This window comes from Rana temporaria, chromosome 4 (genome assembly GCF_905171775.1).
Source record: "Rana temporaria chromosome 4, aRanTem1.1, whole genome shotgun sequence".
Lineage (NCBI taxonomy): Eukaryota > Metazoa > Chordata > Amphibia > Anura > Ranidae > Rana > Rana temporaria.
The window spans coordinates 440,176,581-440,204,358 of NC_053492.1; the positions used below are offsets into that span (position 1 = coordinate 440,176,581).

Genomic DNA, 27,778 nt, shown 5'->3' on the forward strand with positions numbered 1-27,778 from the left:
AAGTGGCAATCAACACTCTTATTAGGATCGGTGTTCAACATTTACAAACTGGAGCTGAATGGTACTTTAAGCTCTGCCAGTGCTTTGTTGAAGCTTGCCGTTCACTTTGCTCTTACACAAGCTGAAGCCCGTGTGATACAGGCCTTATTATTGATAATACAGTAAAACATGACAAGGCAATTTCAGGTAACAAATGAAAATAATAAAAGTTAACAATTTCAATACTGGGCACTTAAACCCCCCTTCCTGTCCAGGCCAATTTCCAGCTATCAGCGCAGTCACACTTTGAATGACAATTGCGTGGTCATACAACTCTGTACCAAAATAAAATTGTCATTTTTTTAGACCGTTTTCTTGTGGTGGTATTTAAATCGCCACTTTTTTTTTTTGCCAAAAAAACGACAGAAAATTTTGAAAGAAACTAAAAAAAAAAAAAAAAAAGAAGTGTTTTTATTTGTTTCTGATGGGCACTGATGGGGTGGCACCAAGACGCGGCACTCATTACCATCACTGCGGGGCACTGTTGGGGCTGCACTGATTACCTGTACAGGTCTCCCCTGTCAGTGTGAGGAGAGGGAAGCCGATAGCCGGCATTTCCTTGTTTACATGTGATCAGCTGTGATTGGACACAGCTGTTCACACGGGTAAAGAGCCTCATCATCGGTTCGGGGATGCGCTGTGTCCCAGGGAAGAGTGGGACGACGTCATATGAACTCGTCCCAGAACGAGAGGGCCACCTTGCCACCGTCATTTGTTTATACGGCGGGTGGGAGGCGGTTAAAGTTCTGATATTTCAAGTCAAAACTTTTTATTCTTACCTGGAATTACTAGGACATATGATAAGAATCGTCTAAGAAGAAATGCCTCTTATCTCTAACAACCAATCAACTTCTCCAGACACGTGAAGATGCAGAAAAGATACATGAAGACCATTGGTTGTCAATGGTATCTCAGACAGTTCTTACAGCGTTTCAATATGCCAAGAGCATCAAGAACTTTGAATACCTTAGGTCGAGTCAGGCCCTGGTCCCGGAGATCCTCTTCATCAAGTCCGCTCCTCTGATCCCTCTTCCTTGTGTTGTTGTTGAGGACCTGGGAGTTGGCTTTCAGCACATGATTCAGGGCATGGAGACAGTACACATGTCTAATCTCTTCCCCTAGTGCTGTTGCCAGCCTGGATGGGTAATACAAGTCCTTGTAGGAATCCATAACTGTAAAAAGTTCCCTTTGTAAAGAGGTAAAGTTCTGTTCTGTCTGTTTTTTTAAATACAAACTGTTCACATTAGGCCATGTGCAATCCAAAGGCTTGCGGAGATAAAGCTTATCCGGCTCGTTTTCCTTCTCTAGTTTTACCGGAAGAGCTTCCTTGAATGTAGATGTAAATGCTAACTGTCCCAATGTTGGCCACTAAAAAAAGTTAAATAAATGTAATTATTAGTACTCCAGTCCTACCCAACAATGAATACTGTCTGGAATAAACGTACACTATCCTTTATTGGTAAAAAAAAACTATGAGGGTGGCAACGTAAAAATGATGAAGAGGCGCAAACAAACAAGAGACGAGAGGGGAGGTGTCTGAGAGCATTCTGTGTAGGGATGTAAAGCATGACAATCTTCATGGAAGACCAGGCAGGAGGTTGTAGTAGAAGTGGAGGTAAGAAATGGTATAAACTAGATCATTAGTGGTCTCTTAAAACATAGCATCCTAGAGGTGCGCAGAAATCCCAGTCTGAAATCTTTTGGCAGCAAAACTAAGGCCGTGTACACACGACCGGTTTTCTCGGCAGAATTCAGCAAGAAACTCGATGGGAGACGTATTCTGCCGAGAAAACCGGTCGTGTGTACACTTTTCGCCGAGAAACCCGTCGAGGAACTCGTCGAGCCAAAAAGAGAGCATGTTCTCTATTTCCTCGTTGGGCAATGGGAAAATTTGGCTCGACGAGTTTTTTGACAGCCGAACAAGGAACTCGACGGGGAAAACGATGTGTTTAGCCCGTCGAGTTCCTTGGACGTGTGTACGAGGCTTCACACTAATGTTTCAAGAGCAGGAGGGCCCCATCTCCATTTGTCACCTTGAGAAAAAGGGGCTGCCGTGCTCTCGGAACCTTGAGGGTTGTTATGCTGTTATGGGACATAAGTAATTGGTTTTTCACCTGGATTTATTGTCTGGCATGCTCGTCTTTTTGCATTGTTGGATCTATACAACGTTTAGACGTGCGCCCACACCATCATGCCTGGATTTATTTTAGTCTGTATGGTATGAAGTTTTGTATTCCTTTAGTGACTGGTATGACCAGGAATGGACTCTGGAGTATGTGCAATATGGAGGTTTACTGAGTGAAAGTTAAAAAAGTAAATAAAAAAAAAAACCCCACACACAAAAAAAAAACACAAGACCTGGAAAAACAAGTGAAGTACAACCAAGAAACGGTAACCTAGTGGACAAAAAAAGCGAGCGTTTCGCAATACAAGCTTTTTTTTTTTTTTTTTAATCCTGACTCGGTTTGCGAGACAACAACGAGCAGGATTCAAGCCACAGCGGTGTGCAGTACCGCATTTGGCCAGAGGCATGGGGGCGCCGATGGCCAACGGAGCCGTTCTGAAATACTCCGTTCTTGAGCCTTTCCGAGTTAAGCCGAGCTGTCCCCGAGCCTTACAAGGCTCTCCGGCGCCCTCCACCTCTGGCCACATGCAGTACTGCATGCCATAGAAGTCAATGTGGAGCAAATTATTTTCGTTTCCATTGACTTCTATGGGGAAACACGCTTTGACATGCGAGTGCTTTGGATTACGAGCATTCTCTTGGAACGGATTATGCTCGTAATCCAAACTTCCACTGTGTGCGATTTATATATACATATACACACATAGAGTAACAGTGAAGGTGGTAATGGAGGGATTTTTGCATTTGTAAAAACCCATCTGCATAAACCCCAAGGACTTCTGACAGACACCTGCTGGTGGCTACTAGAATTACAGGATCAAAAGCAACAGACGCTCAGAGCCACAAGCAGGTAACAAAGGGGAACATCAATCTCCTGACAAGGTGCTAACACAAGTTGAAGTGGTTGGAGAAGTGCTGATGTATGGCATGATGTAGAGGGCTAGATCGAAGGCAGCAGGCTAGTCAGGCCAATGTAATGATAGAACCACTGGAGTTGATTTACAAAAACTAAAAAGTTCAACAAAATCTGGTGCAGCTCTGCACAGAAAACAATCAGCTTCCAGGTTTTCTTGTCAAAGCTGAATTCACAGGTCTTCAAACTACAGCCCTCCAGTTGTTCAGGAACTACAATTCCCATCATGCCTAGTCATGTCTGTGAATGTGAGAGTTTTACAATGCTTCATGGGATGTGTAGTTCCACAACAGCTGGAGGGCTGTAGTTTTAGGATCCCTGGCCTAATTGAATAAACTGAAGTTAACAAAACATAAATTGTAGCGCTAAAATGTTACCCCAAATATATACATAAACTGTATGTCCTATGCAAGTAAACAAAGGACATGGGTACAAAAATTGAAAACACCATGTGAATAGAGTGCAATCAAAATTATTAATAAATGCAAGAACATGTAGAAGTAAATGTACAATAGGTGGAAAAGTCCTGAGCAAACATATGAAGTTTGAATAAACGTGAAATTCCAATAGGTGAATAGTCCTGTGTAGACAGAAAGGCCAAATGGTGTTCCCACAATCTGGACGTGACACACACTTTGTGAAGAAGCCGCCACCAAATAAACAGAGGCTTACCAGAAATGTTGAACCCTAAAAAGCATACGCTCAGAGGGTCAACAGGGCTTAATATAATCACTGGATGTTATCACTGCGAGACAAGATCTTCAATATCAATGAACGAATGGCCTCAAACACACCAATCAAATGGAGCAGATGTCCGAGCTACTGTGCTGCCCCTATTTTGGTGCAGTTTGGTGTCCTGGCCTAATAAGCTGAAGTTAGAAGCCGATTGGCTACCATGCACTCCTGCACCAGATTTTGCACTTTCCAGTTTTAGTAAATCAACTCCACAGTGACAAAGCGGTTAGCACTTCCGCCTCGCAGCACCAGGGTTGTCTGTTCGAATCCCAACCATGGCACTATCTATGGGTTTCCACCGGGTTCCCCAATTTCCTCCCACACTCCAAAGACACACTGTTAGGTTAGTTGGCTCCTGTCTAAATTGGCCCTAGTATGTGAATGTATGAATGCGAGTTAGACTGTAAGCTCCACACTGTGTTCAGTAGCACAGACATAAACAAGGCACCGATTAAGGGTGCAGCAATGGCTATACTTTACCTTGGAAGACACTGTTTTTTTAGAGCTGGTTGAAATCTGAGTGATGTCATCCTCCTCCAACTCTCGACCAACGTGCTTTTTGAAAGGATCTTGGAGGAGAAATAAAAAAAGTTGTTTCAGATGTGGGATTCTGTGTCACTCACCGCTCAAAAGAATAATGATCCTGGCAGAAAAATTGATAACTACAAAGTGGGCTGATAGAGAACCTGGAGGAAAGAAAGTGGGGGCGATTCTCCAAGCAATTAGTCATAAACCAGCTGTCTTTTCTAAGTGCAGGTGACAAAGTCACAAAGTGGTTGCTATGGCTGACAATTCCAGGTTTCCTCCATATTAATCCATTTTATATTTGGCTAGAACAAGCAAAATTAACCCCATATTGTCTCCTTTTAAAGGATAGATGAATTTCCAATAAAGTGTCCTCATATTGTATGTGCACCCTCCTGACAAATTCATTACTTCCTAACTACAATACCAAACCTCAAAATACACCTAGGTTGTATTGTCAAATATTAATTGTTAGAAGCCGATTGGTTTTCATGCACAGCTGCACCAGATTCTGGGGCAGATCCACGTACATCGGCGCATATTTCCGTCGGGCTAAACGCCGGAAAAAGCCGAACGCAAACGACGTAAAAAAATGCGCCGGCTGGACGTACGTTTGTGGATCGCCGTATCTAGCTAATTTGCATGCTTGACGCGGAATTCGACGGAAACGGCACCTAGCGGCCAGCGTAAATATACACCTACGATCCGACGGCGTACTAAGACGTACGCCTGTCGGATCGATCCCTCATTCCTGTCGTATCTTGTTTTGTGGACACGACGCGGGAACTTTGAAATTACGCGGCGTATCAATAGATATGCCGGCGTAATTTCTTTGTGGATCTGGCCCTCTGTGTGTACCAGTTTTAGTAAATCTCCCCCATTATGTTACTTCTACAATTAAAAAAATAAATAATTAAAAAATAATAATACAAAAAAAAATACAAAAAAAAATAAAGTAGCTTTCTGAAAGCTACATTTTGTTTAAAAGTTGAAATTCCTCATCAGGTTTTTATTCACTTCTGGACTTTAAAGCAGTGTTCCGTCTGCAAAAAAAAAAAAAAAGTCAGCAGCTACAAATACTGCAGTTGCTGACTTTTAAAATAAGGACAATTACCTGTTCTGGGCACCCGCAATGTCCTCACCCGGAGCCGAGGGATGGGTTATGTTCGGGTGAGGACATTGCGGGTACCCAGAACAGGTAAGTGTCCTTATTTTAAAAGTCAGCAACGGCAGTATTTGTAGATGCTGTTGCTTTTGTTCCTTTTTTTTTTTTTGCAGGCGGAACACTGCTTTAAAGTCCAGACGTGAATAAAAACCTGATGAGGAATTTCAACATTTAAACAAAATTTAGCTTTCAGAAAGCTGCTTTTTTTTTGTATTATTATTTTTTAATTATTAAAACATAACCCGTCCCTCGGCTCCGGTTGGAAGCGCCGTCTTCTTAAATAAGGGAAACAGGAAGTGAAGCCTTGTGGCTTCACAGCCTGCTTCCCTAATGCACATGTGCGAGTCGCGCTGCGTGTTCTGACTGGTCCCTGCTGTCTTCTGGGACCTGTGTGTCTCCCAGTAGACAGCGGGGGGTGGGAGGCAGAGAAGGGGCCGGACATGGTGTAGATCGCTATGAATACTGCAGCGATCTTTCGCCAGAAGTAGGAGCAAATACCTGTATTAGACAGGATAAGCGGAAGTTCCATTTTCTTTTTCCTTCTTTAAAGCGGAGGTGCACCCGAAATTTTGACTTTTGCTCAAGTAAACTAGCAGGCAGAGACAATAACTAATCCGTTGTTTATTTTTTTTTAATGCCGATCCTTACCTTAGTACTGCAGCAGTTTCTCCCCTGTCCATCACTATTCCCCACGGGAGTGGGCGTTCCTAATCACAGGCTGTGAATGACTTGCTTCCAACCGGCGCATACTGCGCGTCACGAGTTGCCGAAAGAAGCCGAACGTCGGTGCGGCTCTATACAGCGCATGCGCACCGACGCTCGGATTCTTTCGGCAACTTGTGATGTGCAGTATGCACCGGTCAGAAGCACGTCAATCACAGCCTGTGATTAGGAACGCCCACTCCCGAGGGAAAGCCGGGGGCCGAAAATAGCCCTAGAATGGTATGTACGGAAAAAAAACACAAATAACAGCATACTGTCGGTCTCCTAGGTCGGGCCATGTATTAGAATTTTTTTTTAGGGTGAACCCCCGCTTTAAGTTATGATTAATCCTGATGGCTGGTACTCTTCAGCGCCCTCACGTATCTCTAAATGTTCATAAACCCGTTACATACCACTGATGATCTGCAGACCAGGCTACGCTGAACAGAAGCTCAAGCCCAGTCTCGGTCACATTTCTCTGTACTTATGTGTATTGAAGTGGCTCCGCCCGCAAATATGCTTTCGAATGTTATGTCTTTACCCTCCAAAATAAATAAAAACTTCTTTAAAAATAAAATAAAAAATACATGCAAGCACTGTATATTGTATGCAGCTAGCCAAGAACAGATCTGTATGAAGAAAGCAAATATACCTGCAGAGGTAACAGCTGAAGGCGATGCAGGTCTGTCCTTGTGATCTTCCATGTCGGCGTCTATAAAATTTGTCTCTAAACTAAACGCAGATTCATGTTTGGTGTCTGTAAATTCTTCTCCTTCCTGGGTTGGATCTTCAGGTTCTTTGTCACCTTTGTCTTCATCTTCTTCTACTTCAGCCATAAGTTCTGGAACAAAAAAGGTCACATTTTCTGATCAGGACACAGGTAAGAATAAAACAGAATTGACAGTTTATTTTGCTTTTAACCACTTGAGATCCACGCTATAGACAAAATACGTCCGCAGCGCGGCTCTCAAGTGCCAAGTGGCCGTTTAAACACGGCCTTTTATGTGCATTACGCACGCGCGCGCCACTGGGTGGCGCGCGGCGGGTAAAAACTGTCCCGGCGCATCGCCGAAGACCCGATGCGTGTACCTGGCGGCCGCGATGTCCGCCGGGTACACGCGATCGTCGGTGACACGGCAGGTGACAGCAGGGACGTGGAGCTCTGTGTGTAAACACAGAGCTCCACGTCCTGTCAGGGAGAGAGGAGACCGATCTGTGTCTCTTGTACATAGAGACACAGCATCGGTCACCTCCCCCAGTCGCCCCCCTCCCCCCACACAGTTATAACACACCCAGGCTACGCAGTTAACCCCTTCCTCACCCCCTAGTGTTAACCCCTTCACTGCCAGTCACATTTATACAGTAATTAGTGCATTTTTATAGCACTGATCGCTGTATAAATGTGAATGGCGCCAAATTTGTGTCAAAAGTGTCCGATACGTCCGCCGCAATATCCCAGTCCCAATAAAAATCGCAGATCGCCGCCATTACTAGTAAAAAAAAAAAAAAATCATAATTCTGTTCCCCATTTTGTAGGCGCTATAACTTTTGCGCAAACCAGTCGCTTATTGCGATTTTTTTTTTTTTTTTTACAAAAATACGTCGAAAAATACGTATCGGCCTTAACTGAGAAAAAAAATAGTTTTTTTAAAAAAAAATTGGGATATTTATTATAGCAAAAAGTAAAAAAAATATATATTTTTTTTAAATTGTCGCTCTTTTTTTGTTTATAGCGCAAAAAATAAAAACCGCAGAGGTGATCAAATACCACCAAAAGAAAGCTCTATTTGTGGGGAAAAAAGGACGCCAATTTTGTTTGGGAGCCACGTCGCACGACCGCGCAATTGTCAGTTAAAGCGACGCAGTGCCGGACGCTGAGATTTCGCCTGGGAACGAAGGGGGTTTATGTGCCCAGTAAGCAAGTGGTTAATACATAGAAAATGTGCCCCAACTACCACACTGAAATTATTTAAAATATACCAAGAAAAAGGACAAAACAAACACCATGGGACCACAGCTGTCTGCAGCCTTGTGAGCGCTCTCCTCACCTGAACGAACGTGTCCCCCGGCATACGATGTACAAAACTATAACTTGCTCACATAAAGGATACCAATTTATTTCTAGCTTACTAAAAACCTACGTTAGATCTACCGGTAACGGTATTTCTACGAGCCTTCCAGGACGGCAGGCCAGAGAGATGAGGGCTCCTCCCACAGGAAACACAATCAATTGACAAGTTTGTTATAAGTTCCCACCCACCCCCTTGCTCCTCAGTATTTAATAAAGTAATCTTGAACTGGTTCACAAGGGGCACCCCATCGGTACTTACCTTTTAGCATATAGCTTACCTTTCTTCACATAGGGTGGGTAGTAGGCCTGCCGTCCTGGAAGGCTCGTAGAAATACCGTTACCGGTAGATCTAACGTAGGTTTTCTCCTACGCCTTCCAGGACGGCACACCAGAGAGGATATTAAAGGACCTCAGGCCTACCTCAGGGTGGGACCACAGCTTGGAGGACCTTCCGACCGAAAGCCAGGTCTTGCTGTGACAACAATTCTACACGGTAGTGTTTCAGGAAGGTGTGATGACTTGACCAGGTAGCCGCACTACGGATCTGGTCCCAGGAGGCACCTGCTCTCTCAGCCCAGGATGTCGCCAGAGATCTGGTTGAATGAGCTTTGATATTAAGTGGAGCTGGTTCTCCTGCACACTGATAAGTCTCTGAAATAGCTTCTCTAATCCATTTTGAGACTGATGGCCTTGAGGCCTGCAATCCCTTCCTGACTCCACCATAGAGGATTAGGAGATGGTTAGATTTCCTAAAACTTTTGGTTCTCTCTAAATATATAAGAAGACATCTTCTTACGTCCAAACAGTGAAACTTAAATTCCTTCACGTTCTTTGGTTCTGAACAAAAGGACGGCAATATCATTTCTTGCGTCCTGTTGAGTAAGGATGCTACTTTAGGTAGGTATAGGGGATCTGCCCTAAGAGTGACCCTGTCTGGTTGCACCCTAAGAAAAGTCTCTTTCATGGACAGAGCTTGCAGATCTCCCACCCTCCTGGCTGTAGTAATAGCTAACAAAAAAGCTAATTTTAACGTAAGGAACCTAAAGGAAACTTTCTCTAAAGGTTCAAAAGGGGGCATAGATAATGACTCTAATACCCTAGTAAGGTCCCATGGTGGACAGAAGCTTTTAAGGACGGGGGACATTCTTTCCCTAGCTAGTAAGAACCTCTTAACTAGGTCGTCCTTCGCTAATCTTTTATCCAGGTACACGGAGAGGGCTGCTACCTGTACTCGCAGGGTGCTAACCTTAAGCCCGGCGTCTGCTCCATCCTGGAGAAAATCCAGGATAACCGGAACCGACTGGGAAGACTCTAGCCTTTTTCTACTCCAGGTCTGGAAAGTTTTCCATATTTTTAAGTAGATCTTGCTGGTGACCGGCTTTCTACTTGTAAGGAGAGTATTAATCACCTTTTCTGAACAACCTTTTCGTTTCAGAATCTGGCGCTCACTAACCAGGCTGTTAGTTGAAAAAACTCTGGTCTCGGGTGAGACACTGGACCCTGCCTGAGGAGATCTGTCCTGGCTGGGAGTTTCAGAGGTTCTGCTACTGACATGAATCTCAGATTCGCAAACCATGTCCTCCTTGGCCACCATGGGGCAATAAGGAGGACCTGACCGGGGGACCTGCTGACTTTCTGGACTACCCGCGGAATTAGCGCCAGGGGTGGGAAGGCGTAAGCCAATCTGAAGTGCCAGTTCTGGGACAACGCGTCCAGGCCCTCGGAATCCCGTTCTACGGAGGTTGAGAAGTACCTGTTCACTTTCCTGTTCTTCCGGTTTGCGAACAGGTCTATGTCTGGTTCGCCAAACTGAAGAACTAGGGCCTGAAAGACCTCGGGATTCAATTCCCATTCCCCCTGTCTAATTTGTTGGCGACTGAGGAAGTCCGCTTCTATGTTGTCTGTCCCCTTTATATGTATGGCTGAGATGGAGGTGACCTTTTTCTCTGCCCAACCCAGAATTTCCATGGTTAGTTCCAATAGGGGACCGGATCTGGTACCGCCTTGGTGATTCAGGTAGGCTACTACTGTAGCGTTGTCTGAGCTCACCTGGACCTCCCTGTCTGTGACATCTTGTTGGAAGGCCTTCAGGGCTTCTCCTACTGCTCTGAGTTCCCTGAAATTGGAAGATTGACGAGCTAGGAGGTAGCACCATCTTCCCTGGGCTTTTTTCCCCCCCATGTGGGCACCCCACCCCCATGTGCTGGCATCCGTAGTCAATTTTACCGGATCCCATTGTGCCCAAGGTCGACCTTCCCTTAGGTTTTGGTGACTGGTCCACCACTCTAGGGATGACAGGACCTGAGGGGTGAGTAGAATCTCCTGATCCAGGGATTCCTTCTTCTTGTCCCAAGAGGACAGAAAGAAAAAATGGAGTATCCTGGCATGTAACTGGGACCAGACTACCGCTGGTATGGATGCCGACATTAAGCCTAGGACTCTCATAACTGACCTCCTGGGAAGTCTGGGGAATCTCACCAGATTCTCTGCTGCCGACGCTAATTTTTTTATTTTTTCTTCTGGCAGGAAGAGCGTCTGAAGCCTGGAGTCTATAGTGTAGCCCAGAAATATTTTTACCTGTTCTGGTATGAGGGAGGACTTCTCTAAATTGATAATCCAGCCTAGGCTTTCTAAAAACTCCATCACCCTGTTGGTATCCCTCTGAACCTGTGATTCTGTCTGACCGGAGATCAGTAGATCGTCCAGGTATGGTATAAGGCATATCCCTTGAAGATGTAGGAAGGCTACCGCCTCTGCCAGTATCTTTGTAAAGATTCTGGGGCTGGAGGTTAGGCCGAAGGGCAGCGCCCTGAACTGCCAATGACAGATTTCCTTCCCTACCACTACCGCAAACCTCAAAAAAGCCTGATGGTCCACGTGAATTGGCACGTGCAAATAGGCGTCTTTCAACTGACTGGGGGAACGGGTACTTCCGTTTCTAGGTTTTCTGAGTGGTCAGTCTCCTTTCTGGATACTTCCACTCTTGTAGGATTATTTCTTTTAGAGATTGGTGAAGAGGGAAGACTCTATCCTGTGTTTCACGGAGCCCCCTATACACCTTATCCTGTGCAGAGGTCGTTTTTGGAACCTCCGGAATCTCTTCAGTGGCATAGATTGCCTGAAGGAGACTGTCCACATCCTCTGCTGAGAAGAGGAACCTTTTCAATTTTCCTTCCTCCTGAGACATGACTGAGTCTCTATCCTCCTCACCCTCTGAGCTGTGTCTAGTGACCTGGCTCATGACCTCACTTTCCTCTTCTTCCTGATCATGAGAAAAGATCTGGGAGGGTAGGAAAGGGGTACTGGGTCCTGCGAGGAGCCTTCCCTGAGAGATCAAACTCTCTCTAGGGTTCCTCTGTGCTAGGGCCTGTGGCTGCTTGTGTAGCCGTCTCCCTGAAAGCTCTAACCGTGGCCAACATTTCAGACTGCATTGATAAGAGCAAATCTTTCATCATGGCAGCTGCCTCCTTTCCAGCCAGCTGGTTAATACACTTGTGGCAGAATGGTTTGGTGTAGGATTTTGGGAGCTTATCTTTACAGTTTCCGCATTTTTTAGAGGAACTGCCACTAGCTGATGCTGAGGATTGAGCAGAGGCCCCCTGGGTTTCGCCGGGAGATTCTGTTAGAGAGGGAACATAATAAACAACCGTGTTATTCCTTCCCACTCTGGGCTGCAGGCTGTACTGGGGAGAAAAGAGAGAGAGAACGAGGAAGGCAGCCAATACCAGCTGCATCCTGCGACTCAGGAACTCTCACTCTCCTCTTTCCTCCCTTTCCAGGAGGGACAGTACTCACCGACCCCGATCTGGATTTGGTTGCCGCAGCGCTAGTCTTCCCTTCCTCTTCCATCATGAGGAGGTTGACTGGGTCCTTGGCTTGCCGGTACCTGTTGTAGGGTTTATCCGCCGCCAACCCCACCGCTCCACGCTGCCCTCCACGCCGAAGCGTCACTTCCGGGTTGCCGTGTAGGGAACGCCCACTCTCCGGTGACGCGCTTCCTGTACCTCAGAACGAGGCCTGGAGCGCAATGCTCCTTGCAAACCCCCCCAGGAAGGAGAGATCAGCAGCGTGGCGGATTTTTTGCAGAGGGACGATGGCTTTTTCACCACAGCTCAGAGCGTCCATGCATGTCTTTGTGGCGACCTGTGAGCGACCGAAGCCAACAGGTTAGTTCAGCTCTCCCCGGCCTCCCTGAACCTGCCTCAACAGGGGTACCCTTCGACCTCACCGTCTCCAGGTAATATAAAACAACAAACGTGCCGCTGTGTTCGGGAGAAACACAATCAAAATACTGAGGAGCAAGGGGGTGGGTGGGAACTTATAACAAACTTGTCAATTGATTGTGTTTCCTGTGGGAGGAGCCCTCATCTCTCTGGCCTGCCGTCCTGGAAGGCGTAGGAGAAATAACAAAATACAGTTGCAGTAAACATTTTGGGCTAGATTCAGCCCTGCGTAATGTTGTGTCTCCGATACGTTACGCCGCCGTAAATTAGGGTGCAAGTTCCGTATTCAGAAAGAACTTGCGCCCCAAGTTACGGCGGCGTAACGTATGTGCTCCGGCGTAAGCCCGCCTAATTCAAATTTGGATGATGTGGGCGTATTTTATTCAAATTTAGTGTGACCCCACGTATTTGAAGTTTTTTACGAACGGCGCATGCGCCGTTCGTAAAAGAATCACAGTCCGCCGCAAATCGTCAATGCTTTAGACATGAACGTAACTTACGTACAGCCCTATTCGCAAACGACTTTCGCAAACAACGTAAACATTTCAAAATTCGACGCGGGAACGACGTCCATACTTAACATTGCGTACGCCTCATATAGCAGGAGCAACCTTACGCCGGAAAAAGCCTAACGTAAACTACGTAAAAAAATGCGCCGGGCGTACGTACGTTTGTGAATTGGCGTATCTACCTAATTAGCATATTCCATGCGTAAATCGACGAGCGCCACCTAGCGACCAGCGTAAAATTGCAACTAAGATACGACAGCGTAAGAGTACGACGGCGTAAGAGACTTACAGCAGTCGGATCTTAGTCAAATCTATGCGCAACTGATTCTAAGAATCAGGCGCATAGATACGACGCCGCAACTCAGAGATACGACGGCGTATCTGGAGATACGCCGTCGTATCTCGTACCTGAATCTAGCCCTTTGTTTTTCTGCTCCCTAGCAGCTGCTCAAAATGTATGGGGACACATGGGAGGCAGATATCTAAACAGTCATAATCTATAAATTAAGAGATACAAGCTACCTGCCCACTTAGTATAGGAGTAACAGGAAGAAATGTGTGGGAGGGGTCCAGGATTTTAGGGTGAAAATGGCTTGTAGAAATTTAGTAAGCCACATCATTTAGCTACAAATCAGAATAAAAATCGTATGTGGGGATTCACTTTCAAAATTCTACCTTGGAAAAGGTATTGTTACAGCCGGAACATGTGGGTTTAAATTGATTGTAAAGTCTTGTTTTTTTGTTTTTTTCATATAAAAATTACAGACATATTATACTTGCCTCCTCTGTGCAGGGGATTTGCGCAGAGCAGCCTGGATCCTCCTCTTCTCGAGTCCCTCATCTGTGCTCCTGGCCCCTCCCTCCTGTTCAGTGCCCCCACTGCAAGCAGCTTGCTATGGGGGCACCCAAGCAGAGTGACAGCTCCCTGTGCCCATTCAGACACAGAGCAATGCCCCATCTCTCCTGATTGGCTAGCTGACTTAGATTGACAGCAGTGGCAGCCAATGGCGCCACTGCTGTGTCTCAGCCAATCAGGAGGGAGAATCTGACGGCTGAGACACTCGTGGACATCGCTGGACAGAAAAGGTACCTCAAGTGTTAGGGAAGTTTCTGCACACAAAAGGCTTATCTTAATGCATTAAAGCAGAGTTCCATCCAAAAGTGGAACTTCCGCATTAAGCACTCCTGGCCCCCTTACATGCCCCTCCATTCCTCCTCCCTCTTCTCGGCCCTGTAGGCAACTCCCCCTCTTGCCGTAGGCGGCCCCTCCCTGCCAGCAATCTTCTGGGACACGTCATAGGTCCCAGAAGACTGCCTAGCAAATAGAGTGCCCAGTGCGCGCCCGGCCGTGAAGCTGTAAACTGTCACGGCCGGGTGCCCACAGTTGCTATGACGGTGCCGTGGAGAGGAGGGGGGAGAGAAGCGAGGCTCTGGGCGCCGTATTGCTGGACCGTGGGACAGGCAAGTGTCTGTTTATTAAAAGTCAGCAGCTTCATTTTTTGTAGCTGCTGACTTTTAGGAAACTAAAAAACGAGTGGAACTCCGCTTTTGAGTAAAACACCTTCTGCCTTTACAACCGCTTCAATTTCCTCCTACTACAGTGTCTTAGTGCAACATAAATCCACCCGATTACAAAACTTTGAAAAGCCATTGACATCCCAGATCTCTCTGAAAACTGGGAAGATCTTAGCATATATTTTGCAGTCTGAAGTGGTGTGTATATTAGTGGTGCTGGAGGACGTTGATTTCCGCTCATATCCAAAACAATTCCTACATTTCTTACCGTTTTATGCCAGGAAAAGTGTTGCAGTGGATATATTCCACAGTAATCTCCCTCAATCAATGAAGACCTTGAAAAATCAGGTATTACCAACTTATAAACTCACCTATGAGGCTAGGGGGTGTCCTAATAAATTTTAGATTTTTAAATTTGGGGCCTGTGGACTGAACTTTCTGATACCTGTGTAAGGCCTGATCTCTGATCTGGAATCACAATGTATAGGAAGTGGAGTGGGTTCACCATATTTCAATGAGGCTTAGGAGCCTTTATTTCTATGGGGTACCTGCATAATGAGATTGTAGTGAGATTATTGTCTTCAGGTTTCTAATGTGCAATACTACATGTGTAAGTGTTCAGTTGTTAGAAGTTTTATTTAGTTGCAGTTGATGCAGCCTCATCAGCGCACATCAGTTAAAGCGGGGGTTCACCCTATATAAAAAAAAAAAAATTTCCCTCTAGCATTAAATTCGGCATAGTAGCGCGAGCTACAGTATGCCTGTCTTTATTTTTTTATCGCCGTACTCACTGTTATATCGTACATAGAAGATTCCGGGGAATGGGCGTTCCTATGGAGAGGGAAGGTGATTGACGGCCGGCCCTGGCACGTCACGCTTCTCCGGAAATAGCCGAAATAGGCTTGGCTCTTCACGGCGCCTGCGCATAGCCTGTGCGCAGGCGCCGTGAAGAGCCGAGACCTACCCTGGCTGTCTTCGGGGAGCGTGACGTGCCAGAGCCGGCCGTCAATCACCCTCCCTCTTGCTAGGAACGCCCATTCCCCGCGGCAGACGGAATCGTCTATGTACGATATAACAGTGAGTACGGGGATAAAAAATTTAAGACCGGCATACTGTAGCTCGCGCTACTATGCCGGATTTTATGCTGAAATGTTGTTCTGCGGGGTGAACCACCGCTTTAAGGAGAAAAATTACCTGTTTGTAAAATTTTATAACTAACTCTAAGACCCCTTTCACACTGAGCCGCCCATAGTGTCAGCGGTAAAATGCCGCCGTGGAGGAGCGGTAAACACACCGCTCCAAAGATGCGGCTAGCAGGACTTTTTTTACCGTCCTGCTAGCACAACGCTCCAGTGTGAAAGCCCTCGGGGCTTTCACACTGGAGACAAAGGAGCAGCTGTTTGAGGGCGGATTGAAGGCGCTATTTTTAATGCTATAGCGCCTGCAATATGCCCTCAGTGTGAAAGGGGTCTTAAAAGGTTTTTTTTTTGGTCTTTTATTGTTTGTTTAGCAAAAATTCAAAACCCTAGTAGTGAGTAAATGCCACCAAAAAAAATGATAAAAATTTCATACGGCTACAGTGTTGCATGACTGCACAGTTGTCATTTAAAGTGTGACAGCGCTGAAAGCTGAAAATTGGCCTCTGCAGGAAGGGAGTTTAAGTTTCCAGTAAGAAAGTGGTTTAGGTAGAAATAGAGCCCACAAGCAAGGAGCAACTTTTGATGTGCACTATTCTAACAATCAGGCATATAGAACACAATGCTGTGTCTCCAATTAACATCAAGAGAGGCCTATGTATAGTTTATGGAAAGCTGCATATGCGGGGTGGCCACATTTGAGCTGTGCATATGCAGATCTGCATGCTGTTTATTATTATTGAACAGTCAATGTTCTTTGCAGTGCAAGCCAACTCAGATGGACTAGACAAAAAATAAATACAAAAAGTACTTGGTGTATTGCAGCAGCTACTCAACTGGAATGCTCAGTGCTTGTCTGATAATAGAAAATATAAACAGCAAGCCAAATCAAAATTACTTTCAGGTTAAATTTACAATAACCATGCAGTATATGTACTCTCAAAAAATAAAAACACCCACTATAGTTGCCCTTTAAAAAAAAAAATCGCAAAACCATGTTTGGCCACCAAGTGCCCCCTGCTGGTGAAACAAAATCACTTACTTTCTCCCTCTGCCTTTTCCCCAGACAATTTGTCAGCTGCCGTGTCATCATCTTCCCCATTGTCCTCATCCTCCTCTTCAGAGGCCCCTCCTTCCTCCTCTGCTCCACTTTGCCCTTCTGCTTCTTCAACACCTTCATTATTATTATCTTCTTCATCATCAGTATCCTCCTCCTCGTCATCATCAGAGACATGCCTTAATGTGGCCAGCAACTGATGGTACACAGTAGGATTCTCTGGCTCACTTTCAGGATCACTTCCACTCTCATGCGACTCTTCCTCAGAGCTTTCAGTCTAAACACATAGTCAGAGGATAAATCATCATAAGAAATAGAATATTCACTTTGGAAACAAACAATGGTTTCCGTAATGGCCCAATATTATAACTTTCATGCAGCCCTTTCTTGGAGACTATTAATATCTCCATATTTATCTTTGTATCCATCATCCTAAATATCAGGTAAAAGACAGGACCATCCCACAAAAACTCTACAATAGACACAATCTGATAAAATCAAAATTACTTTTTTGTTTCCAATATTTTTTATTAAGTTTTCAAAAAAATGAGGAGAGGGGTATACAAAGAAAATTGGGGGTGGGAGGGGAAAAAAACACTCACAGTCAGCATCTGGAGGGCCATTCAAAATTACTTTTTCAATGCAGCCAAATGCTAGTGCTTCCTTCTAATAGGCTCCACCATGCCTTTAACGCTTTCACAACCACACCACAAGTGTCAGCATGCAATGGTTAACATAAGAATTACTAATTTGCATACCTACATGATTTTTTAATAAGGCTTTACTTGATTCAATATTTTAATAAAAACTCTGATGTTTTTTTTTTTACCATAGGCCGACAAAATCTTTTTTTTTTTTTTTTTTATTAATTACTGTCATTGTACCCAACAATTACAACAATAAACAGGCGCACACTGCCACCTTGAGGCTGCCTTGTTACATTCTGATCAAAAGCTTAAACTCCTGGCAGATGTAAAGGACAGAAGTTAATACAGCTCTGAAATCATTAATACAGCAATAAATGTATTTTAAAATGCAAGCGGTCCATGTACCTGAATTTTACCTGGTGTCTGTATTTTACAGTCCCAGTACAGCAGGGCCAGAGTTTGAGAGGAAGCAGAACAGGGAGTCAATCAGCTCACGTGCCGACATGAAGCATGCCAATAGAAAGCAGATTGACTGAGAGATAAGCTCATCACTGTGCTGCTTCTCATTTCACTGTTCAGTCACAGACTGGGGCAGGTCCAGAATCACCTGGCCTAGCTTATATGTGATCACTTAGCCATACCCAATATTGCGATCACACTAATGGGACAAACTAATTGGTCCCCAATGATTAATGGGGACCCGAGGTGTCAGCAACAGTCAAGTTTGAGATCCATCAGTCGTGCAAAGTGTCAGCTTGTAGCATTTAAAAAATGATGTATATTAATGTATCCTCGTCACGGTTCATCATGTAATGGGAATTTTATTATTAAGGCTGCGGGACAGAAGGAATCAAAAGGGAACCTGTGCTGACAGAAATACTTACATTTTTGACCAATCCTTCTGTAATTTCTAGTAGACTGACTGTCATGCTGATACAATGGCTTTGAAGTAACATTGGTACCTCTTGTGGTAGAGCATTTCACATTTTTACTGCATTTACAGAAAACCCCTACCTATCGTGATGTTTTTTTTTTTTACGGGCAAATGATGCCCTATGTGCAGGGTTTGACAAATTTGCTTGGATTCTAGGAGGCAGCTAAAAAGTTAGGAGCCAGAAAACGTGCCCCGTCCCGCCAAGCTCGTGCACAGAAGCGAACGCATGCGTGAGTGGCGCCCACATATGTAAACGGTATACAAACCACACGGGAGGTATCGCCACGATTGGTAGAGCGAGAGCAATAATTCTAGCCCTAGACCTCCTCTGTTACTCAAAACATGCAACCTGTAGAATTTTTTAAACGTCACCTATGGAGATTTTAAAGGGTAAAAGTCTGTTGCCATTCCACAAGCGGACGCAATTTTGAAGCGTGACATGTTGGGTATCAATTTACTTGGCGTAACATTATCTTTCACAATCTAAAAAAAAAATTGGGCTAACTTTACTGTTGCGATCGCGGTGGGAATGCGTTGGCCGTTAATTGAGGCAGTGGCTTTGCGGCCTTCTTCAGGCCTAAGCATCCCCGGGCGCCAGGTCACAATTTCTTGTCGCAATTGCGACCGGGCGCCCGGATTTTGTCGAGGCCTGCCTATGTGCAATCTTTCGGATAAAGTACTAACTGCCAAATCTTAATAATGGAGGAGAAGCGCCTGCTTTATTGAAAGGCTATACTGCTATACCGGGGGGGGTTATCAATGCTTGTAACTGCCCCCACCAATCACCTGTGAGGCTAGCCGGCCCCTCTGCTACACTGGAGGACGCCTGGCCTGATACAAGAGGTATTGGGTCAAACTTTGGAGCATTTGCACAAGTTCCGATACTCGTGCAAATGCTTGGTACCGATACTAGTATCGGTGCAACCCTAACATATATAAGCATAGTTGGGGGCAAATATTTTTCCCCCCCAAGGGAGCATAACCAATGCACTCATTTTAAACTCTTGCCAAAATTTACGTTCCTTTTACAATGAGGGGTCCATAACCATAACCACAAAACCCCTCATATATATATATATATATATATATATATATATATATATATATATATATATATATTACACACACACACATTTGTTTGCTCTTGTAGCTTCCATGCAGCATTGAGTTGTGCTGCCAAGCTCACTGTTCTCCTTTAGCGCTGTTTAGCCAGGCACTTACCAGCTTGACAACCTGAGTCCTCTCTGCTCTCTGTGAAACTCTGCAATCAAAGGGAAAAATTCAAAATCAGTGCCAATGTCATCCATATCATCATTTTATAGTGGAAAACTTTAAATTTTCTGAATGTAAAATATATAAAGTGAAATTGTTCCACTTTGCATCTGGTGTGTTCTATTATATACTGTAATATAAGGAAATAAAAAAAAATATATAGTATTCCATAATTTAAAGGGGATGTATAGATATTTTTTTTTCCCTTTCATTAATTATGGTCAAAACTATAACATTTTGCAAATTACTGACCACCAGTGCGCCCCCCCAAATTGAGAAGGGCAGTAAACTTGCCTTTTGTTTTGACAGTTTGGGGACCCCTGCTCTAGCCCTTTCCTCCCCAGACGGCCCATGCTCTGTCCCTTACATTCATTGGATTCCAGTTCTTTCAATCATGGAGGCTCAGCATCACATGGAGGGCGTTACCTAGGGCTGTCAGAATAGAAATACAGCGGCCTAGGAACCCCAACATCCACCCATCAAGTAGGGTTGCCACCTTATCCCTTTAAACCAGGGTTTGACAAATTTGCTTGGAATCTAGGAGCCAGCTAAAAAAGTTAGGAGCCAGAAACGCGCCCCATCCCGCCAAGCTCGCGCACAGAAGCGAACGCATACGCGAGTAGCGCCTGCATATGCAAATGGTGTTCAAACCACACATGTGAGGTATCGCTGCGATCGTTAGAGCGAGAGCAATAATTCTAGCCCTAGACCTCCTCTGTAACTCAAAACATGCAACTTGTAGAGTTTTTTAAACGTCGCCTATGGAGATTTTAAAGGGTAAAAGTTTGACGCCATTCCACGAGCGGACGCAATTTTGAAGCGCGACATGTTGGGTATCAATTTACTCGGCGTAACAATATCTTTCACAATATAAAAAAAAAAATTGGGCTAACTTTACTTTTGTCTTATTTTTTAAATTTAAAAAAGTGATTTTTTTCCCAAAAAAGTGCGCTTGCAAGACCGCTGCGCAAATACGGTGCGACAGAAAGTATTGCAACGATCGCCATTTTATCTCTAGGGTGTTAGAATAAAAAATATATATAATGTTTGGGGGTTCTAATTAGAGGGAAGGAGATTGCAGTGAAATCACAGGGGAAGCTCCATTAGTCTTGTCATGCCAATGGCCACCACAAGATGGCGCCAGAGCACAGAAGGAAGCATAGGCCTGCAGAAGGCCGCGGCCTCAATTACCGGCCGGCGTGACGCGATCATGCGGCGGGGGAGGTCAGAGACACAGGATGGGGTATTCCGTGTCTCTGTGCGCTCCCACCTCCCACACCGTGCGATCGCGTTGGGCCGCGCGATCACGTCGCCCGGTAATTGAGGCAGCGGATTTGCGGCCTTCTGCAGGCCTATGCTTCCTTCCCGAGGTCGCTAATCCTAGTCGCAATTGCGACCTTGCGCCCGGATTTTGTCGAGCCCTGCGTTAAACCCCAACACATATGAATTATGCAGGTTCTGTGGCTGATTAGGGGGGTAATTAAACTCACTTAGTGCCTTACCTGCATTAAATTAGCCTCAGAACCTGTGTAAAGAGGTCCGCCCACCCCTGCAAAAATTAAAAGCCAGCAGCTGCACATACTGTAGTTGCTGACTTTTAATAATAGGACACTTACCTGTCCTGGAGTCTAGTGATGTCGGCACCGCAGCTGATGTTTCTATTATCTGGTTAGGTGCTGCCGCCATTGTAAGTAATCGAATCCAGCAGTGTAGGCTTACAGCTTCACGCCGGAAACCCTACTGCACATGCGCAAGGCGTCGCTCCTCTCTTCTACTGGCCCGGCGGCCGGGGAAGGCGGAGGGAGCCCCGCGGTGACAGAAATATTCCAATAGATTTACATAATTGTATACAATTTTTTGCCAATTTTAAGGCATTTTGCCAAGGCACCCCTGAAGAAACCTTAAGGCACCCTAGTTGAAAAAAGCTTGCATAGAGAAGCACCAAGTGATGGCATCTAAAATATGCTGTGTAACAAAATACAAAAGTGTTATTTGAAAATGGCATTAGAATGTTCACAGGGAGGGAAAGGAGGAACCAAGAAACCTATAAGGCCCCTTTCACACGGGCGGACCATTCAGATCCGCCTGTCTTTTTTTAGCAGACCTGAACAGACGCTCCATACATCTCTATGGAGTGATGGATGTCAGCTGTGACATGTCCGCTGACATCCGATCCGCTAAATCCAGAGGAAAGTGTACAAAGACGGACTTGTCATCCGCCGGCTCAGCGGGGATCAACGGAGTGATCCCCGCTAAGCAAGTGGATGTCTAAAAATGGATCCACCCATGTGAAAGGGCCCTTAGGAGATTAAACTTCAGCTTTAACTACTTGCTTACTGGGCACATATACCCCCCTCCTGAATACCCCCCTCCTGCCCAGGTGAAATTTCAGCTTCCGGCACTGCAACGCTTTAACTGACAATTGCGCGGTCGTGCGACGTGGCTCCCAAACAAAATTGACGTCCTTTATTTCCCACAAATAGAGATTTATTTTAATGGTATTTGATCAACTCTGCGATTTTTAATTTTTGCGCTATAAACAAAAAAAGAGCGACAATCTTGAAAAAAAAATCAATATTTTTTACTTGTTGCTATAATAAATAGCCCAATTTTTTTTAACCACTTGCTTACTGGGCACATAAACCCCCTTCGTGCCCAGGCGAAATTTCAGCTTCCGGCACTGCATCGCTTTAACTGACATTTGCGCGGTCGTGCGACGTGGCTCCCAAACAAAATTGACTTTTTTCCCCACAAATAGAGCTTTATTTTGGTGGTATTTGATCACCTCTGCGGTTTTTATTTTTTGCGCTATAAACAAAAAAAGAGCGACAATTTAAAAAATATATATATATTTTTTACTTGTTGCTATAATAAATATCCCATTTTTTTTTTTTATATTTTTTTTCTCAGTTAAGGCCGATATGTATTTTTCTACGTATTTTTGTAAAAAAAAAACAAAAAAAAAAAATCGCAATAAGCGACTGGTTTGCGCAAAAGTTATAGCGCCTACAAAATAGGGGACAGAATTATGTTTTTTTTTATTATTATTTTTTTACTAGTAATGGCGGCGATCTGCGATTTTTATTGGGACTGCGATATTGCGGCGGACATATCGGACAATTTTGACACAAATTTGGGACCATTCACATTTATACAGCGATCAGTGCTACAAAAATGCACTAATTACTGTATAAATGTGACTGGCAGTGAAGGGATTAACACTAGGGGGTGAGGAAGGGGTTAAATGTATTCCCTGGGTGTGTTCTAACTGTCTGGGGGGAGGGGACTGACTGGGGGAGGTGACCGATGCTGTGTCCCTATGTACAAGGGACACAGATCGGTCTCCTCTGACAGCACGTGGAGCTCTGTGTTTACACACAGAGCTCCACGTCCCTGCTGTCACCGCCAATCACGTGTACCCAGCAGACATTGCGGCCGCCAGGTACACGCATCGGCTCTTCAGCGATGCGCCGGGACAGTGTTTACCCAGTGGCACGCGCGGGTAATGCACTTAAAATGACGTCCACTTGAGAGCAGCGCTGTGGATGTCTTTTGTCCATAGCGCGGGTCTCAAGTGGTTAAAAAAACATTTTTGTTTTCTCAGTCTAGGCCGATACGTATTCTTCTACATATTTTTGGTAAAAAATAAGAAACGCAATAAGCGACTGGTTTGCGCAAAAGTTATGGGAGTGAAAATGGAAATCGCCATTACAAGGGGCACGCTCAGTGCGCCTGCACGCCGTTGTTTATAGCGCATGAGCCGTTGACATCGGTGTCTGTCTTTCGCAAATATCTCCTAAACCATGTAGGTAAAGGAGATATTTGTTGCACCTACAGGTAAGCTTTAATCTAGGCTTACCTGTAGGTAAAAGGGGTCTGTAAGGGGTACAACCACTTTAAAGTGGAGCTTTAACATGAGTAGCAGAACACTTTAGCACGCACTTGTCATAGAACGGATGCTGCTCCCCAAAGTCCTTCAGATGCTTCTTCTGCTTCTTGCTCAGTGCGCTCACATCCTCGTCCCCCCTCCTCGGCCTCCTTCGCTTCCCCATCTTCAGCTCGCTCCTTCACACACACGTGAGCTCCCCAGTGCACAGGAGTCCGGTCGCCTACCGATGACGTCACGGGAGTAGCCACAGCGGAGATAGGCAGGAGCGCAGGCGCCGTGTCGAGTCACCTGACGTCATCGAGAAGCGCGGTGGTTACTCAGCTGTCACTATGGAAGCGGAGAAGTCTCGTGTACCGGAGCGGTTACAGCGGAGGGATGAGGAGCGGCTGCGGGAGGTGGGGAAGAAGCGGCAGGAGAAGGAGGAGCAGACCGTGGTGGAGGAGAAGAGCGGCTACTTCAACGCCAGTTTCGGGCAGGAGCGGGCGGCCATAGAGGAGGCTCTGGGTGGGGAAGGGGGGCCTGAGCTGCTGGAGGAGGCCGCCGGGCGGATTCAGGGGCTGCAGAAGATGCTGAATGACAGTATCATGTTCCTTCCTTCCTATGACACCCGGCAGGCCCAGGAGCAGCTCACCCGCCTGCAGAGCGCCCTGGACGCCCGCCGCCAGCAGATCCAACCCACCAAGAAATTCACCTTCAAGACCCGGAGGAAGGAAGGTGTGCCCACCGCCGTCGTCCAACCCAGCGCCCCGGTCCCGCCTAAGGAGGTCGCCGTCCAGCCGGCAGCTCAGTGCGGCTTCCAGGGTCTCTCCGGCCAGGTGCTGTTCTTGGGCGCCCAGGAGATCCGCCAGCAGGACGTCCAGCTCAGCCAACTGCGGGATTGTACCATCACCCTGAGCGGAAACCCCTCCACCCTGCACATGAGGGAGCTGAGCGGGTGTCGGGTGCTGAGCGGACCCGTCTCCACCTCCATCTTCGTAGACAATTGCCACGACTGCCTATTCACCTTCCCCTGCCAGCAGCTGCGCACCCATTCCACTCGGGACTGCCGCTTCTACCTGCATGTTACCAGCCGGGCCATCATCGAGGACTGCTCCAATCTTCTCTTCGCCCCCTTCACCTGGAGCTACCCGGAGATCCTGGAAGACTACCGGCTGTCCGGGCTCGACAGGAACCGCAACAACTGGGACCAGGTGGATGACTTCAACTGGTTGGCTATGGGGGAAAAGTCTCCAAACTGGAGCGTGATCCCGGAGGAGGAGAGAGTCACCCACTGGAACTGAAATCCCATACCGAGCTGTGTTTACTGAGGTGCCTCGGCTGAGCTTTACTTGCATAGAAATCGATAAACCATAAAGAATTCAATCAGAACTGAGCTGGATACTGAGGAGGACGGCATGGATCTCCTGATAGATACCTTCATTTACAGCTACTCTGGGGTCTTGCAGATCTTCTGTGGACCTGTTTACCCGGCGCTATTTTAGGACCCTGCAGAACTTTTAATTGATCCTTTCACCTGGAGTTACTTCAGAGACCTGAAGATCTTCTATAGGCTCCCTGCACCTGAAGCTACTCTAGGGTCCTGAAGATCTTCTTCTATATGGGAGCTACTCCTGGGGTCCTGCAGATCTTCTATGGGCTCCCTGCACCTGGAGCTACTCTAGGGTCATGAAGATCTTCTATATGGGCTCCCTACACCTGGAGCTACTCCTGGGGTCCTGCAGATCATCTTCTATGAGCTCCCTGCACCTGAAGCAACTTTGGAGTCCTGCAGATCTTTTATGGGCTGCCTCCACCAAGAGCTACTCTGGGGTCCTGCTGATCTTTTGTGGGCCTTTTTCACCTGGAGCTACTATAGGACTTTGCAGAACTTTTGTTGGATCCATTCATCTGAAGCTACTTGCGGGACCTGCAGATCTGCTATTGGCTCCCTCTGCCGAGAGCCACTCTGCGGCCCCATAGATCTTTTGTTAGCTTTCTTCGATTTGTAGATACTGTGGGGTCCTATTGATCTTCTACTAAAAAAAAAAAATGTATAGGGAAGGGGTGCTTCTAAAGATTGGTACACACTATTTGAATTGAATCGCTATGTGGGTGGACCTGTCAGACACCTTTTACCCAACATCCCTCCACTGAAAATATCCAAAGAGCCAGGGAAGAAAACTGTCAGGCAAACTGCGGCTCCAATCAGATGCAGCCACCGTTCAGGTATTCTGACGGGTGCTGGCTGAAGCTGTCATAATACAATAGCCACAGCTGGATATTCCTCCATCTACTCTGTACCTCATGGATGTTTTTTTTTTTTTCAAATTATTTTGTTCAACATGCAGGCTGAATGAAAATAAGCTTTGTGTGTGTATCCAGCTCAAGAGTATTTGTCAGCCATGTGATCACAGTTGGCTAATGATGATGTCCTCACCTTGTTGTATCATAAGTCTTTCTGCTGTTTTAACAGCCACAAAACAAGGTGAGGATATCTTCATTAGTTACCTGTGATCACATTGCCGACAGCTACTTTTAGACCCCATACACACTATTAGATTTCTGCAGATTTTTGTCTTCAGATTTACCAAAACCATATAATATGAGGTCAAACCTTAAAGCAGAGGTTCACACAAAAAGTGAAGTTTTTGGAACGATCCCCCCCACCTCCGGTGTCACATTTGCACCACTTCCTGGTTCTGACTCCCGTGAGAGTCCGCCCCCCCCCCCCCCCCCCGCTGTCTTCTGGGAAACACTGTTCCCAGCAGAGAGTGGGGACCAGTGACGGCGTGCCGCGATACTCACGCATGCGCAGTAGGGAACCGGGCAGTGAAGCCACAAGGCTTCACTTCCTGATTCCCTTACCCAGGATGGCGGCGGAAGCAGCCGAGGACCGAGCGATTGCTCAGCCTCGTTTGCTGACATCAAAGGCCCACTGGACAGGTAAGTGTCCATTTTTTAAAAGTCAGCAGTATTTGTAGCTGCTGGCTTTTAAAAAAACAAAAAAAAAACAAATGGCGGAACCTCCTCTTTAAGAGTTTCAATTTGTGAATGTGTAAATGGTGTGTATGGGGCTTTAGAGACACCCCCTTCCCATATGTTTTTCTTTTTTAGATTTTGCCATTTCCATGTTAATGGACTGGTGTTGAACTGCTCCCGGAGAAACAGACTGCAATCTTGAATTGACACAGCAAAGCTCCCCTACAAGGTTGCATTGTATACAAAATACTACTCCCTTCATTTAGATCTGCTCTGGGTCCTGCAGACCTTCAGTGGGCTCCGTTCATGTGGACCTATCCTGGGCCCCCTGCAGATCTATTGATTGCTTCCTTCACCTGGAGATATTTCTGGGTCCTGAAGATCTCCTGTGGGCCCTATTTTTACCTGGAGCTAATTTGGGGTCTTGCAGGTTTCTTGTGTGCTCCCTATACCTGGAGCTATTCAAGAGTCCTGCTAAGTCTAGTAGCAAGTTCTTCCCAGTTAGAGTTCCCCCACCCCTAAAAGGTTCTCACTTTACATTCCATGAAATTAGGTATCTTGCTCTCTTCCTCTCAGTGTGGTCAAACAACTGGAATTTGAATGAATAGGATCACATCCATTAAACTGTTGCACTACACCTGCAAACTAATGCAAATAAAGCTTTATATCCAGGGGTGCCTGAATTGTTACTCCATCATTAGCAAACATTATTCCAGAAATAACTGCCGGATTACTGGTTATTGGGAGTTGCCATGCACTCCATGCAGGACTTGTCTGTGGGGAATATATAAAATCATTGGGGCTTTAATCTAAGGCCTCGTACACACGACGGGACATGTCTGATGAAAAAGGTCCGCGGACCGTTTTCATCGGACATGTCCGCTGGCGGATTTTGGTCTGATGGCTGTACACACCATCAGACCAAATTTCCCGCGGACAGCTAACGCGGTGATGTGGCCGCGACGCTGGAAGGTCAATGCTTCCACGCATGCGTCGAATCACTTTGACGCATGCAAGGGCTTTCGGCCGAGCGGACATGTCCGGTGAGTCGTACAGACGACCGAACATGTCCGACGGACAGGCTTCCAGCGGACATGTTTCTTAGCATGCTAAGAAACATTTGTCCGCTGGAAACCTGTCCGATCCGCCGGAAAATTGTCCGGTCGGCCGTACACACGACCGAACTGGTCCGCGGACCAGTTTCAGCAGACATGTTCGGTCGTGTGTACGAGGCCTAACAGGCAACATCACACCTTAAAGTGGAAGTAAACCCATTGATCCAACATTTTCGAAACAAACGCTACATTCCCGGCATGGCAGCAATACGAATACTAACTACACATTGGTTGTGCTCTCAACCTGT

General features: G+C 46.0%; 2 protein-coding genes across 2 annotated transcripts in view; one reads left to right on the forward strand and one right to left on the reverse strand.

The window, feature by feature from the left end:
* Nucleotides 1-23,694, reverse strand: part of UTP25 (UTP25 small subunit processor component) — a 38,242-nt gene extending 14,548 nt beyond the window's left edge. The window contains exons 1-6 of the mRNA XM_040351501.1: nucleotides 23,511-23,694; nucleotides 19,518-19,557; nucleotides 16,701-16,992; nucleotides 6,857-7,045; nucleotides 4,293-4,381; nucleotides 1,006-1,407 (exon numbers count right to left, since the gene is read on the reverse strand). Coding sequence (XP_040207435.1) covers nucleotides 1,006-1,407; nucleotides 4,293-4,381; nucleotides 6,857-7,045; nucleotides 16,701-16,992; nucleotides 19,518-19,557; nucleotides 23,511-23,620 — 1,122 coding nt within the window. The 5' untranslated portion in view covers nucleotides 23,621-23,694. The remainder of the gene's footprint in view (nucleotides 1-1,005; nucleotides 1,408-4,292; nucleotides 4,382-6,856; nucleotides 7,046-16,700; nucleotides 16,993-19,517; nucleotides 19,558-23,510) is intronic.
* Nucleotides 23,695-23,718: 24 nt separating this feature from the next.
* On the forward strand, nucleotides 23,719-25,758 carry TBCC (tubulin folding cofactor C). Its single transcript, XM_040351502.1, has one exon. The coding sequence runs from the start codon at nucleotides 23,787-23,789 to the stop codon at nucleotides 24,735-24,737; it is 951 nt and encodes a 316-aa protein (XP_040207436.1). The 5' UTR covers nucleotides 23,719-23,786; the 3' UTR covers nucleotides 24,738-25,758.
* The last annotated feature ends 2,020 nt before the right edge of the window (nucleotides 25,759-27,778 follow it).

Coding starts and splice junctions, on each gene's coding strand:
- TBCC (XM_040351502.1), top strand. CDS start 23,787: ATGGAAGCGGAGAAGTCTCGTGTACCGGAGCGGTTACAGCGGAGGGAT.